The sequence below is a fragment of the Anolis sagrei genome, chromosome 3 (genome assembly GCF_037176765.1).
Source record: "Anolis sagrei isolate rAnoSag1 chromosome 3, rAnoSag1.mat, whole genome shotgun sequence".
NCBI lineage: Eukaryota > Metazoa > Chordata > Lepidosauria > Squamata > Dactyloidae > Anolis > Anolis sagrei.
Genome location: NC_090023.1, coordinates 229,662,615 through 229,679,037, shown reverse-complemented (window position 1 = coordinate 229,679,037; position 16,423 = coordinate 229,662,615). Strand labels below are relative to the sequence as shown.

The 16,423-nt window shown below is 38.2% G+C and overlaps 1 protein-coding gene across 1 annotated transcript; it reads left to right on the top strand.

Moving 5' to 3' along the window:
- Positions 1-4,790: 4,790 nt before the first annotated feature.
- On the top strand, positions 4,791-16,065 carry RBP2 (retinol binding protein 2). The gene is made up of 4 exons (XM_060767916.2): positions 4,791-4,948; positions 9,018-9,196; positions 12,971-13,072; positions 15,915-16,065. The coding sequence occupies exons 1-4, from the start codon at positions 4,876-4,878 to the stop codon at positions 15,966-15,968; spliced, it is 408 nt and encodes a 135-aa protein (XP_060623899.2). The 5' UTR covers positions 4,791-4,875; the 3' UTR covers positions 15,969-16,065.
- The last annotated feature ends 358 nt before the right edge of the window (positions 16,066-16,423 follow it).

Here is a 16,423-nt window from a genome sequence, read left to right as displayed (position 1 = left end):
GAAACAAAGTTTTACTTGCTTGCTTACTTACTTACAAACAAAAAAATGACAAGAGAGAATTATGTTAGCCATTTAGTGGACTTGATGCTTCCTTTCTTGTGCCTTAGGAAATTAGCTACCATGTGTATGAATATAAATTGTTGTGTCCCCCCCCCCCCCCCCCGGAAATAGTGTTGTGTTCTGACAAAAGGAATCTGCATATCAGCTAGGTACTTCTGAACACTGGGCTTGTGATTTCCTTTCCCAGACCTAGGAAAATCTATCTAACTATAAAATGGGTCCTTAGTATCCACTGTGGATGGTTTCAGTACATGAATGGATACCAAAATCTGGGGATGTTCAAAACCCATTTTACAGTGACATAGAAAAATGGTGTCCCTTATACAAACTGGCAAAATCAAGACTTGTTTTTTGGCGTTTTTTTCTCTCTTTTCTAGCCATGGATGTGTGCATATGAATTTATTACATGTTTTGGAAAGAAATACTGATATTCTTTAAATGTTATTTTATTCTGTTGAGTTTCTATTAAGTTATATTTATTTCGATAAAGATAGAACAAAGAAAAAAAGAGGGAAATTAGGGAAATCGAAGAGGATACTTAAAAAGAAGTCTGAATACAAAAGAAGATGGAATGGAGAAAAAGGGAAGGCAGAGAAGAGCAGTAAGGCATCAAGCACCAGCAGGATGGTAGTCGTAAGGCAGCATGGGTGATGAGGTGAAGGTGAGGGGTAAGTGCTGAACAGTTATAATGTCTTTAAAAATGGCAGAGTTTTCAAAGATGTTCCAACAGTGGTGGACAAATTGAGCAAATAATTTGTTTTCTTCTGTCAACAAAGAGTCACATCCCCAGTAGAGGAATGAATATTTTATTTCTTTTCTTTTTAGTAGTAATATCATCAAATCTGGGATTTAAAAAAATTAAAGATAGTGTATGCAAAACTGACTAATTTTAGTTCGCTTATTTACCTTTCCAACTTCTTCTTTCATCACAAACTGTACTTTGCTGTGGTTCCCATGCATTTGACAATGTATCTTTTTTTGGTATAAGAATAAGAATCCCTCTTTTTGTCAAGAGATTTATCCCAGAAAAACTACCCAGTAGCTCAGTGATATCACTAAGGGGGTTCAGACAGCATTAGGCGACACTAGGAAACTGAGTTCTGCTCCTGGAGCATGTTGGAGCCAGAGGTGAAAAGTGCTGTCTGCTGAGTATCCACCAATTCACTCTGTTCAGTGAGGAGTCTGTTTAATGTCCTCAAGGCTGATTCTCTGTGTGAGCCCCACATAACATCCGTTCACCAAAAAAAAAGTAGCATCTTAGCACTCTAAGTGCTAAGGGACATGGAGGGTCATGAAAGCGGGGAATGGATGAGTTGCTTCACTGCTCATCCACATGGATGCGGCAAGAAGCACCACCAGCATCAAGGGATCAGCTCAACACTGGCTCTGGGGCAATAAACCAACATTTGCAAAAGCGGTTACAACCTACCTTGCATACCATTTTCTTATCTAATAGATATACATGGCTGCTTCTCAGCTCTTTGCCACATATGCTTACTCTTTAATATGCCTGGCAACAGAAGCTCAATTACTAATTTAGTAAGTCTTCTTAACCCAGTGGGGTTTCATTGCTTGCAGGGAGAGTGAGGGGAGGGATTTGAAAATTTAGTTTTGAATTCCTGACATTGTGTTTGAGTAAAAACCAGTTATTCCCTCTTTTTGTGGATATTGCTTGAGCAGTTGTCTGTTTGTGTGTGCAAAGCAAGGCCATGTGACATGGTGAATCGTGTTTCTATGACAGAAATAGAGAGATAAACTATGACATGAGGTATTATGGATGGGAAAAGTTTGGATTATACAAGTTTCAGGAAAGTAAAATTGCTGGTTGTTTTGCCTTTTTGGATATTTAGCTCTTAATTACATGGGGTGGTTGTGGTTAGAATTTGTTGTTGCCTTCCCTTCAATGATGTGGATGTTTTGTTGAAGGAGGAGACCAAGAGATCATTGCATTGGAGTTGGGCTAGCATAAAAATATGGTATTTTAAGATGAGACTCATTTCAATTTACAAGTACCATTAATACAAAAGAATTCAGTATGGTCTGGTTCAGGAGGTGGTCCAGGGTGTGACACTATGTGTGTACTTGTTGACAACAAGCTTGTAGAGACTTGGTCGATTTTTATGACTCTTATTTTAATTCAAAATGTCACAAATAAAGCTCTCCTTCTAGCTTTTGGTATTTTGCAATTTGTCTCCAGAGACTTTCTAACAAGTGAGTACATCTCACAATAAAACTGGATTATTTTTCTCCAGTGTGTTTGCAGCTGCAGCCAGGAGGGAAAAATAACATTGCATCTGGAGACCTGCGATAGCAAGAAATCACTTCTATAATGAAATTTGAAGCTGACCTCAGCACTATCACCATCTGAAAGGAAGCTACAGAACCATCCTGATAACTGACAAAGCAAATACATCCCGTATTGTGTTGGATAGAGTTATTACAGTCACAAGAAAGGCTATGTGGCTGAAAAAGCATCTGGCCATGAGATATGAGGCAATTTAGCCTGCTCCCTTTACTACCAACCTGTCCATTTCACTACCAGTTACACTACACATTAAACTATGTAAGAACTGATTTAGAGATCATATCTTATACTTTTCTGCGTCTCTGAAAGAACCCTCCAAGTGCTCATGTCAAAGCTGCCTCGAGTCTCCCTTAAATTACCTATATTTACATGGACTCATGTGTAAAGACATAGTCTTTTTGATAGTCTGCATCCAAACCATATAGGTTTGTATAGGTCATAAATAGCCCTTTGAAGTGTGCCCAGGAATTAACTGATAGCCATTGAAGCTGGTTCAACAAGGGAATTATATTCTTCAGTATTTCTACTGGAATTTCTGAGCATGTGTAGCCTCCCATAGAGTGCTTTGCAGTAATCCAAACAAAATGTAATCAAGGCATAGCAGACCTGACCTTTCCAAGAATAGGAGCAGCTGGTTGACTTGTTTTATGTGTGCAAATGCATTTCTAGCTACTAAAGGAACTTGGTGTCCATGTTCAGGGCTGAATGCAAAGGTACATCCAAGCTACACACTTGAGATTTCAGGGGAGGTGTAACTCTCCCCAGCACATGATAATCTTTATTCCCTAACCTTCTTTTCAACTGGCCAGAAGATTTTCTCTCTTGATTGTATTAAATTTCATTTTTTTTCACCTTCATCCAGTCCACTGCTGAGGGTGCTTCTACACAGACACCATAACACAGTTCAAAGCTGGCTTGAGGGTAGGGCATCCATAAAATGCACACACCCAATGTACACTGGAGTGCATATCAAGCCAGAAACAGTGCATAAAAAACTCACTAGCAACAGATAATGCACTGCAGATGATCAGAGTATATCCCACACAGGGGCTGAATCTGAGACTGAAAAACATGAGCGCTTATCAGGACACCCCAGCACTAAAACACTTTTAAAAATGTTGAAACACAGCTGGCCAGAAGATAAAGCATTATTTCCCGGGAGAGGAAACCACATCATTCTCATGGGAATACTCATTTTCCGACCCTTTATTTTTCAGTGGTCAATCACAGTGCTGATCTCAAATGAACATGGATATGCACATCAGCATATCTTAGCAGACTGAGTAAGAAAAAAAAAACACCCCACATTTTCTGGAGGCTGTCTAGCCATAGATACTGTGGTTCCTGGATTCAGTTCCAATCCACATTCAGCAGATATATTGTGGCACTGGCTACTAACCCATCCTTGAAGCACTGCACAGCAAAACTAGTTCATTTTCATCCAACTCAAACTGCATTACAGTGTCTGTGTAGAATCACCCCAAAAGTCAAACCCAGTTTAGCACTTTGGCAGTAGAAGGAAAGGTGAAACAACATTGCTTGTCATTAACACAGTAGTGATGCTGAGCTGTGTTTACATTCCATAATTAGTTTGAAACCTGATTGAAATAGTGTTAGACGATACATCTCATCTGGGAATCTCTGGAGTTGGAAAGCCACCATGTGCTCTAGAGCCTGACCTAAGAAAGGGATATTGGAAACTAGGCAGTATTTTTTGGCATGGTGGACTTTAGAGAGTTCTCCAAGAGCCTCCAGGAAACCATTAAGATCTCTTTGCCTCATGGGTTGGACCATCATGCAGACAGACAATACATGACAATGGCTAGGAAACTATGTATAGAGTATGGCTTACTGTGACAAACAAAGCAATCTTAGCATGCAAGCTGATTTCCCAATTCAGCAAGTTGGAAGAATCCCATTACTACCTCAAAGGCTGGTTCGGTCAGATGAGCAAGGGAGACTGCTGACCAGCAGTGTAGGTGTTGTATCCATGGAATACCTATTTTGTTCCAGACTTGTGGTTTGAAAGATCTCATGAAAATATATTACTTTAATATTTGAATTAGTTTGAATTCTTCCTGCATCCAAAATGTCAATACAATTGAACAGAAGATAGAGGTTCCTATCTGAACACACAAACCAAAAAAATCAGTTTTTTTAAAAAAAAAACTCCGTGCCATTCTGGCATATTTCAAAGTTATGTTCTCATAAATGTATTCTGTTGTCTTCCTGGCTTTTATCTTTTACAAAGGTTATTGCAAAATCATTTTCTTCTGACTTCTAGTCTCAGCAATCAATTTATTGTATGTGTTCTGTCCTCTTGAACTTTGGTAATGAAAAGTAAAGTTGTGCTTATGTTATCTTGCTTGACCCTTAGACTTTATTATCTTGGAAACCATAACCTTCACACAAAGAAATATAAAAGGGGCAGAATCACAGGATGCTCTTGTTTCAGGTCCCCTTCAAAGTTCTGTATCTGAGTCATCCTTGGATTGAAACTCCTAGCTGCAATGCCTGCAGATTACAATGGAACGTGGGAAATGGAATCCAATGAAAACTTTGAAGGTTACATGATTGCTTTAGGTAAGTATTAAAACAATTCAACCCAGTTTTAAATGTTGCCTTTAAAATATAATGATCTAATTCTAAACAAATATACTTTGAAGTTAATATAAGCAGGACCATGGATATACCTTCTACAAATCAGATTAGAAAGTAGCTCCAGTTTTTATTTTTGGAGATTTTTTTAAGCATCTGCTTAAAAAATCCCTTGCCAGTTATTTTTTTGTTGTTCCTTTTGTCTCTGGAAAGGTTGAGAGGCCATTCAACAAGAAAGCAAATAGTCAACAGCTAAAAAGTAATGCTGATCAAAACACAGGGGCAGCTAATGGCTTCCATGAGAGTGGGGCAAAGAATCTGTTCCAGATTTTAATCTAGATTTACTTGTCCAGTTGCTGAACTTATTGGAGAGATAGTTTCTGCTCTTTGGATAGTTACTTTAAATTCAGTGGATTCACTCCTCTAATGATGTGTTAGCCACCAGTGCTATTTTCCAAAATAGTTTTCCAATTAATTGGAAAACCCACTGTGTATGATAGTGTTTATATTTTCAACCCAATTGGCAAAACCACATAACAGTAAATGCAGGTGGTACATGTGGAAAATTATTACAAATTCCTCAGACTGTAACAGGAAAGTGGTCCTAAAGACTATAGAGATACCACAATCAGTTTCACCTTTATTTCATTCAAATGCTTGTGTGCCATCCTATACCACAGTATCCTAAGGAGGCAAAGAGATAAAATCAGTTTATTCTAACATTTAGATTAGTAGATCATTCAGCAACAAAAACAAACCTTGTCACTTAACATATCAGGAGCAGAGAAGTAGAACTGTATCAGCTGCAGGAAGATGTTTTCAACAGCATGGCCACACTCAGTGAACAGTGAGATGAGGTGAATATGGAATAAACAGCCTGGTTTAACCTGGATCTTGAATGTTTGTATTGCCTCTGAAATTCTGTCACATTGTCCTTGCAATGTCCCAGCAGCCAGGACACCTTGTCCTCAGCTGGTGTTTGCTCATAAAAGCCGGCCTGGCTGTAAATCAGTAATCCAAGGGCTATGGTTGGCAGTCAGATTAAAAATAAAAACAAAAAGAATTGCCAAACTGCAACATTGACAATGTCCTATAGGCGTAGCAGGTTTTACCTCACTTATTTTCTTATTTATTTGATCAAACCCTACATTTATATACCACCTTTCTGCCAAAGCAAGGCCGTTTACATAATGGCTTGCAATTTAAGAGCCACACATAAACTAGAAAAGAGAAAACAGAAACATTACACAGCATTTGTTGTCTGCTGTTGTTAGCACTGAACAGATGCTTGGTATAGTTGGCTTTGTTAGCACCCATCAAATTTGAGGAGATGCAAGGCTGAATTTGGGCTTGTTTTCCCACTTTTCCTCATTAAGAGAAACCTGTATTCATATTTTCTGCACCTGCAAAGAACTGAATAGGATCTATCAAAAGCAGGAATAACAACCATGAGTTGTGGAAGCTTTGTTTATAGATAGATATACCTTGTATACACACACCTGTCTGTTATACATACCTATCTCTAAGTAAGGGCCAGGATGTATGAACACTAGGATATGCATATTTATTTAACTCTTGTATTTGGGGACAAAGAATTCCCCTTCTTGGATCAGATTAGAAGAGATTTCTGTAATTTCCACTTTTGGAATTTTTTCACATATTTTGATATTTTTGTGAAAACAATTGTTTGTACAGAAGTGCGACTCTTGTGCAAACTACTGTTTTTGCACAAAACACACTTAAAATGTACTGCAAAGTAATTTTTGTGCAAAGAAATCTATCACACAAAAACCTTCAAATGCAAAAAGATCTCATGACATTTTACCATTTTCAGTGTGCTAGAATATGCTTTTCTCACTGAGAATAAAAAAACTGGTGAAGTATTCCTTGTGTATCTCATGTACAATATACACAGCAATCAAAATAATGTGACAAAATAGGAAAAAGGTGCAATTAAAATAGTATATACCATGTTATGGTTTACATGCTTTCTCGTGGACATTCATAGAATCATGGAATCATTGAGTTGAAAGAGACCTCGCGGGTCATCCAGTCCAACCACCTGCCAAGAAGCAGAAAAATCACACTCAAAGCACCCCTGACAGATGGACATTGAGCCTTTGCTTAAAATCCCTCAGAGGAGGAGCCTCTCACAGTGAGGGAGTTCTTCTTAATGTTCAGGTGGAATCTCCTTTCCTGTAGTTTGAAGCCATTGTTTCACATGGCAAAAGAAAACAAGCCTGCTCCCTTCTCCCTATGACTTCCCCTCACATATTTATACATGGTTATCATGTCTCTTCTCAGCCCTCTTTTCTGCAGGCTAAACATGCCCAGCTTTTTAAATTTCTCCTCATAGGGCTTGTTTTCCAGACCCCTGATCATTTTAGTTGCCCTCCTCTGGACACATTCTAGCTTGTCAACATCTCCCTTCAATTGTGGTGCTAGAATTGAATACAGTATTGCAGGTGTGGTGTGACCAAGGCAGAATAGGAAGCTAGCGTGGTATCCCTGTTTCTAAACAGGGATGCCATGTCTAGAAAGCCAAAATCCCATTGGCTTTTTTAGCCACTGCATCACATTGTTGGCTCATGTTTAACTTGTCCACAAGAGCTCCAAGATCTTTTTCACATGCACTACTGCAGAGCCAGGCGTTCCCTATTCTGTATTTTCGCATTTCATTTTTCTGCCTAAAAGGAGTATCTTGCATTTCTCATTACTGAACTTCATTTTGTTAGTTTTGGCCCATCTCTCTAATCTGTTAAGATAGTTTTGAATTATGCTCCTGTCTTCTGGAATATTAGCAATCCCTCCCAATTTGGTGTCATCTGCAAACTTGATGCTCATGCCATCTAACCCTTCATCTAAGTCATTAATAAAGATGTTGAACAGAACTGGACCCAGGAAACTGTTTTCTCTGGGTGCAACTGCTGACCTGCTCTGTATTCCAACTGCAACACTGCTCTCAATGAGCTTGAGTAAAGAGAGACTTGGAGGTACATATAAACTGTAGAATTAATGCGGTTTGACACTATTTTAACTGCCATGGCTCAGTGGTGTAGAATCTTGGGATCTGTAATTTGGTGAGTCACCATTGTTCTTTGGCAGAGAAGGCTAAAGACCTCGTAAAACTACAACTCCTATAGTTCCATAGCATTACTGTTATCAAACTACATGAATTCTACAGTGTAGATACATCCCCCATTCAAAATGGGAAGGCAGAAAGTGGAAGACAAGAGAGCCTACTGATTCTTTGAAAAGCAACAAAAGAACATCAATAAAGGGTTCTCTGGCAAATAGTCGATTTTTTTATTTCTGAGGGAAAGGCAAAAGACATATATGCCAATATCAAGAGGGTTTTGGGCACCATTGACTTTTTTTGCCTTGAAATGAATGGAGTTTCCTTGTGTCACTTGAAAATAAATGCTCAAACTTGTTTCCTTCATTCTCTTGACAACATACTATCCCATAATTTTCTTCTATACATAAGCAGTTTGAGATGATGTTGGCTTGGCTGCTTGAGTTTCTTTTTATGTGTCTCCCTTTAAAATGATTTCTTACAGCCAAATGCGTGTATTTTCTGAGAAATAAGCCCCAATGTGTTTCTTGGTAATGACTTCCAAATATATAAAGATGCAATTACATCCCTGCCTATTTATTATATCTAATTCCTGCCTTTCCTCAAAGGAACCAGTGGCTATGAATATGATCCTCTCTCCCCATTTCTATTCCCAAAACAACTCTTGAGAGTCTGATAAACATTGGCTACTGACCCGAGGTCACCCAGTGAACTTCAAAGCCTTCCCATCGCTAATGCAATGTATTAATTGCTAAACTAATCTGATTCTTGTACTAAATTTCTGCTAAAAACTGACATGCATGTACCATTTGAACAAAGTGGTCTTTCCACTACACAGAAAGTGCTTTCTGAAGCAAACGCTGATAGTAGGATCCAGTAAACCTCAAAAATATGTCTCTGCTTTATTTCTTTCAATGAATATTATTATAAGTTTGAATTCAGTTTGTTAGCATGAATATCTTTTGCTCCACTCTACAGATATTGACTTTGCTACCCGTAAGATTGCAAAGCACCTGAAACAAACAAAAGAATTTGTTCAAGAAGGAAACAATTTCAAGACAAAGACACTGAGTACCTTCAGGAACTATGAAGTGAATTTCACCGTAGGAGAGGAATTTGAAGAGCATACAAAGGGGCTTGACAACCGCACAGTGAAGGTAGAAACCTATGATTTCTTTTCCATTTACACAGCAGTCAATATCAGCATCTGATATTCAGAAAGCAGGTTGAAAGCAAATTAAAAATGCCAAAAGAAGTGTTTACTTATAAAGAAGCAGTGATCTGCATTTTAAATTTTGGATGTAGTTTGTGGATGGTTGGCTTTCGCAACTATTTATTTTTGAGATGTAAATAGTGACAAATTTTCAGAGCTGTGACAGCAAGAGAATTACTTTTTCATTAGTTTCTAACTCTTCATGGTTCCAGATGCTTACATATCATCACTTCATCCCACATGGAGCCATGGTGGCACAATGGGTTAAACTCTTGTGCCAGTTGAACTGCTGACCTGAAGCTTGGCAGTTTGAATTCATGAGACGAGGTGAGCTCTCATCAGTCAGGTCCAGCTTCCCATGTGGGGACATGAGAGAAGCCTCGGACAGGATGGTAAAACATCCAGGCATCCCCTGGGCAACGTCCTTGCGGACGACCAATTATCTCACACCAGAAGTGCACTTTCTCAAGTTGCTTCTAACATGAAAAAAATCCCCAAAAAATAAAGATTCAAGCAGTTATTGTAGTATCAAACTTCTAGGCAATACAATCTTTTCACCTGCAGTGACAAACTTTTTCATTAATGACAATAGCCGGTTCTACACATGACTTTTACCCGGGCCCAATCAGGTTTCTTAAACCCAATTGGGCCATGATTAAATTTCACACTGATCCCCCCAATATCCTCACTTTGCTGGGGGAGGGTTGGACTTTCCAGCAGGCCAGTCAGATGCAAAACACATCCCCCCCCCCCCAAAAAAAGCCTTAAAACTGAAAAATAACTAACCCGGTTGCCATTCCCCCTTCTCTGGAGCTCTCCTGTCATGTAGAAATGACGTGCCAGGAGAGGGGGGGCAGGAGCGGTTTTCCTCCTCCTCGTTTCTCCTGGCCCATGATTTCTACACACATGGAGAGCTCCAGAGAAGGGGGAATCATGACTGGGTAAGTTATTTTCTTTTTAAAGGCTTTTAAAAGTGGGGGTTGAGAGGGGGACTGTCTTGGGGTTTTCTGGCTCGAGGAGCCCAAAAATTCCAAGCCAGCTGTGTGGATTGGGACCAGAAGTCATGCGACATGTTCCCCGGGCCCAATCCACATAGCAACCACAGCTGGAAAGAGCTGGGTATTTCCAGGTGTCAAATTACTTCGGAACAAACCAGAGTTTTCCTGATTTGTCCTGAAGAAGTTTGTTTCTACCAAAGGCATTGTTTGTATGCTCTAGATAAAAATGCGGGCACTCATGCATTTTAAGTGCTGTCTGGATGCCCTATGACAACTTCCTGAAGTGTCCTCCTTGTGGTAAATCATTTTTAATTCTTTTTTTTCACCATGAGCACACTGAATTTTATGTCTGTCTCCAACATTTCACAGGTAAAAGGCAAGCTGTATGTGGCTAAGCAATATCAAGATAGCTATAATTACTGTACTTTGTAATGATGGAACCCATAAAATATACTAACCAAATGTAGATCAGCATTTTTATTGTACTAGTTTCGACCGTGGAACATAATGAGTGCAAGGAAAAGTCTTCATGCCAGCCTCAAGATCTCATTTCCCATGTTTTACAATATATGCATTTCTGCATTGGACTTAATGTTATTCCTGATTTTAAAAGTGAGAAAACAAGTGAAAAGAGATCAAATGTAAGCTGTGGCCATATGGCTCTCTATGACATCTGTAGAATGAAATGGCAAACATTGCACTTGCCTAAGTATATTTTTCTCAAGGAGGATGGAGAGAAATTCACTATTCATTGTCAACATCTTGACCTTTCTATACCCTGACATCACAGTACAATCCTCATATCTCTGTCAAAGCCATCCTTTACCAGTCCTATCTAGGAACAAAACTGCCTCTTCCCTGAACTTTCTGCAACCTCAATTTTCTCCTCCTATCTCACTGCTGTTATCTGACAGAGAGAAGAAAAAGCATCTTATTTCTCTTATAATTCTATCTGATTCCTTATCAGCATGATTTCTATCCAACATTCCCACACCAGCACACTGCGAGTTTTGCAGGAATAGCAGGAATTAATTATATTTAAGAGAGCCATTCTGCACCTCTGCACTTTTCAGTGCAGACATGTGGGAAGTTGCCAGACAGCCATCGGGTATACAGAGGTTATGTTTTCTCCCACTCGCAGTCATAGTTAAGAGAGCTAACAAAGAGAAAAAGAAACATTTAAAGAATTTATAATTCAAAGAAGCCCTAGGGTTCATATCACCACTATTGTATTATACCACTAGGCAAGAGTTTCCAGCTTCCCCCCTTCCCCACCCCGAATTGTACTGTTGACAACAACTGATACGAGGGTGGGATTCTTGTAGTCAGATGTTCTTGAACTGCAAGTACTAATACTCCTAGACTGAATCTTATCCCAGATTATCTTCTTATCCCAGATTATCTGGCAGTATAGACTCATAATCCAGTTCAAAATGGATAATCTGGTAACAGATCCCGGGAACACTAATCAGATCCAGCCTTAGGCACTTTCCACACAGCTGCATAAAATCCCACATTATCTACTTTGAACTGGATTATATAGCAGTGTGAACTCAGTTCAAAGCAGATATTGTGAATTATCTGCTTTGATGTTCTAGGTTATACAACTGTGTGGAAGGGCCCTGAATCAACCCAGCAAGAGTGACAAATGGGAGAACTTGCAGCCCAAGAACATCTGTAATGATACATTATCCCCATCAGGCATATATACCATGAAAGAGAATTTACGTATCTCTTGATTTACCAAATACCTATTGATTCAATTGTGTACTCTAGTCGGGATTAGTATTTGATTTAGGTGGTTATGTCTATTAGAAGATGTGACTGAGAAAGGCTATTCAACAAGTACATTCCATTTAAATGACTATCTAAAGAGAGACCTTTAAACTTAAATTGACAGGATTTCCTCTTCAACAATTCTCAGAACAGTAATTTGTCATGAGTGCTGAAAATGATCCATTCTCAGGATTAGGTAATGTTACTGTGATTAGTATTCAAGCAACTAAAAGATAAAATGAGGGAGGACAAGTATGTGAAATACTAAAATAGAAATGTTCTTATGGGAGAATGCAATTCCACATTACCAAAACATAGAAATATTTTGTGTCACCAATAAAAGAACTATACCTGATATTATTTACATAAAATATGTATGCATATATAAATGTCAAAATTTTGAAATTACTACTATAGATGGAATTTACTTAGCTGTAACTGTAACCATAATACTTAGCTATGTAGTGCCTCCCAGTTGGACCTCCACAATCACCATAGGAATTGACTAGGGTCTGTTAACCTCAGTTGAGAAGCAGGTGACTCAGATTTCTGCCAGCTCCCATAAGCAATCATCATTATGACAGCAAAAGTAAAGTCCCTGTTACAATTCCCCCTCACACCAGAATTTGTACAAGAAGAATTGGTACTGTCAGCCAACTGCTTTGGGGTCCTCAGACCACCATTGACCATAATTACTGCTGCCCAGTCAGTAAAGACTGGAGGATGTTCACTTATGAAAGAGGTGGTCCTATATAAAATACAGTAAGCTCTTGACATCTGCTGGCATTTAGTTCCAGAACCACCACCCACATGCTTGCTCATCCCATTATATACAATAGTAAAGTAAAATGATGTCTCTGGTATACATTGGAAAAATCAAGGGCTTTTTGTTTTTTTAAAAAATATATAGAATGTTGTTGAATTTTATAATTTGAACCTTACAGACATTAGTAAGCTGGGATGGAGATAAACTAGTCTGTGTACAGAAAGGTGAAAAGAATAACAGAGGATGGAAGCACTGGATTGAAGGAGACAAATTGCATCAGGTAAGAGTTGAAATCATTGGTTCAAGATGTATAGCAATGGCTACACTGCAATGAAGTTATGTGCCATTCCCAGGAATTTAAAAAAATCCTTTCCTCCTCATTCTGCTTTCATAATTCTATGAAAAGTTATTTTGAAACTGCTTTGGTATCTCCTTTCTGTTCCATTATTCTGTTTTTTCCATCAGTCACTTGTCTGCTACGATGTGAATCCATAGAAACATCAAAACATGCTCACTAGGTGACTTTAGACTAGTTGCTGTTTTTTAAATAGTTGAAAGAATTAAATGAGACAACTCCATGCCTGGTCCCCTGAATTACTTGGATGCAGAAGGGTTGCAAATATTTATTCTGCCCGACTAGAAGGAGCAAGAGTCTGTCTTGGTTTGAGGCATATTACTGAGATCCAGGAGGAATTAAGATATTAAAAATTTAACACCAGAATTTTAAAAACACATCAAAATAAATATATTTTACTGCCTCTGAAGAGAGAGAAAATTTGATTTCCATTGAGATAGAACTGTATAACCGGGATGCTGCCATAGGCCAGTCCTTGTTTCAAGTTTTTGATTTGGCAAAATTCATGTGGAAGAAAGTGGTTTTTCCCATATTCCAAAGCCAAGTGATTTAAAAGCAATTGGAATTTGTCCTGGAAATAAATTGGGAGTTCAAAAAGTAGTTTAAAACACCCTTTCAATTGAAATACATATATCCTGGTTGCTGCATTTTGCAATACATATATCAAATAAACAAATTATCCAATTATGGAAAAAGAAGATGCGTATTATTATACCCTATTTCTGCAATAAAAATATAATGATAAAGCTCCTTAGACTATAGGAAGCTTCAATGTTACCAAAATAGCATGACTGAGCTTAATCTGTCCCTTATGTGGGAAGAGTCATGGCCATTAGGCAGAGTGAGGCATGTGTTTCAGGCTGTTGTGCAGCAATGGCAGTCTTCTGTCTTTTCTTGGTAAGACTTCTCTTTCTTCCCAGCCTGTCCCCATTAAAATGCCCTATTGTCACCCTGAGGTACAGTGGAGGAGACTTTGCTATCACACTGGCCAACACACATTTTGGTGTCTCAAAGGTTAACCCTGTTTATGGGTATATTTGACCTGCCAATTCCATAAATGATGCCAGTTCTCCTCTACCAGCTCTAGTTTTTGCAAGACAGAATATTTGTCATATATCAGTCTTCATCTGCTCACCCAAAGAAAATAATGATAACCACAATTAAGAAACTAATGCTGATGGGATCTATCCATTGCAATTGTCAGCATTAGCACCCCAAATGACCCCAGGAAAAGACCTGAAAGCCAAAACACGAAGATTTTTTTCTGTAGGGCTGTGTTCAACGTAGAAGATTCAGCTCCAATCTAGTTTGCTTCTGCACATGGCTTTGTTTCAGGTAGCAAAATACAGTCAGCTACCCCAGCCCTCATCTGCTCATCCCCACTGACCCCTGGGCTCTAGATCCTCTTGAAAGTCATGACATTTCAGTAATTAATCAGCTACCATTCAGCAACCCACATTGGCAAAAGTATAACAACTGCAGGAGTTTTTTTTCTATTAAATTCTGGGAATGCCACCCACCTAATACATTCTAGATAAGCCATTTGAATGTGTGAGTCACAGTCTTTTAACTGCTGCTGCTGTATGTTTGTCTATATTGCATGTCTCTTGCTTTGTGAACCAGAACAAATATCATTCCTTACCCGTAACTTTAGTGTGTGTTTGTGACAGCAGCTGTGAGACTGTAACTCAAACATTCGAATGGGTTATCTAAAATGTATGGTTTTTTAAATTCCTACCACATTGATTTTATACACAATATTTTTATAATTTTGTGCACGAACATTTGTGAAGTTTTGACTTTTATACAGGTCATGAACTGTGACCTGGATCACTGCCTCCTTTATACAGATGGAGAAACACTATGCAACAGCTTTCTCCCTCATCTTCAGTTAATTACAAAAGAAAGAATGAAAGAGAATTCCAAGATGATTATCTCTCTGCAAAAATCCTCTTAGAATATGTCACTATCTGTTTTGTTGCTGCAAACACTGTGGTTCCAGTACAAAATTGATTATTTGCAAACACTGTGGCTCCAGTAGAAAGGAGTAAGGAATTAATTTCACATATTTACAATAATAAGGGTGAAGATGCCCTTTCATATGCTCATCCTAAAGGTTTTTATAATCATAAAATTCTACCTTCATTCATACTATGTGCGCGAACCTATTTACACTGAAGTCAGTAAGTTGTATTTAAAAATCACATTTGCATTGATGGAAAAAATACTATGCTATCCTGCTCTGTGACAGATTTAATTTATTTCATTACAAAACACATTCAAAATGGACCAGTAATTTCATTGGATAGATTTGTAACAAACAGCAGAACCCTCTAGGTTACAATCCACATTCTGCAAACAGTGGGCTGAGAAACCAAAAGAACACACTTACCTCCTGTTATCTTTAAAGCTTTTCCTTCCCTCCTTTTACAATTTCCTCACTGCTTCACTGAGTTTAATAAATTACAGTATGTTGGTTAATAATAAACTATGCAATGTCCCACTGTTTCAGAGCAATTTCCATACATTTTTCATTTTAATCCTTTTTAAAACTCGATTCAAGTGTCAAAATCTAATTACTTCAACCTGTAGTGCTTGCTGGCTGATTGGTTCTGTAAAATACACTGCTCTTTTCCTTTTAATATCCCAGCCTCGCTGTTAATGCAGCAGCTCAGCTGTTTTATCTTTGAGTTTTTGGAGAGAGATGATGAATACAGGAAATACAAATAAAAAATGTCTGGGCTCACCAATGGCTTTAATGTTGCAGGAGCTGACATGTGAAGACCAGGTGTGTCATCAGATCTTCAAGAAGGAACAATAAATGGATTAGGATTTGATACAGCTGTGCAATGTGTAATTGTTACATGATACATTATCCAAAATGAAGTAAAATGAAATAAACCTAACCTAGTTCAAAATCTTTTGCTTTATAAAGTTTAAAAAGTTCTTAAAATAACACCAAACATGAACTTTTTAAAAAAAATGTTTTCTGAGAATGCTTTAAATAATGTAAATCCTTGTCTGTTAATTATTCTTATTCTTCTTTCTCAAATATTGGTATTTTTTCAGTCACCAAAGAGTGGTCCTCCAGCAACAATGCAAAAAATAAACACAATTAATCTTGACAATGGCACATCACTCCATGATATTCTAATACATGAAAACACTTTGAACATGTCTAGAGGCAAAGGCTGTGTGCACTGTAGCCCCCCCTCCCCATATCTCACAAATGTAGCTCTGGGTTACCAAGCTTCTAGTTGCATTCAAAAGAATGGC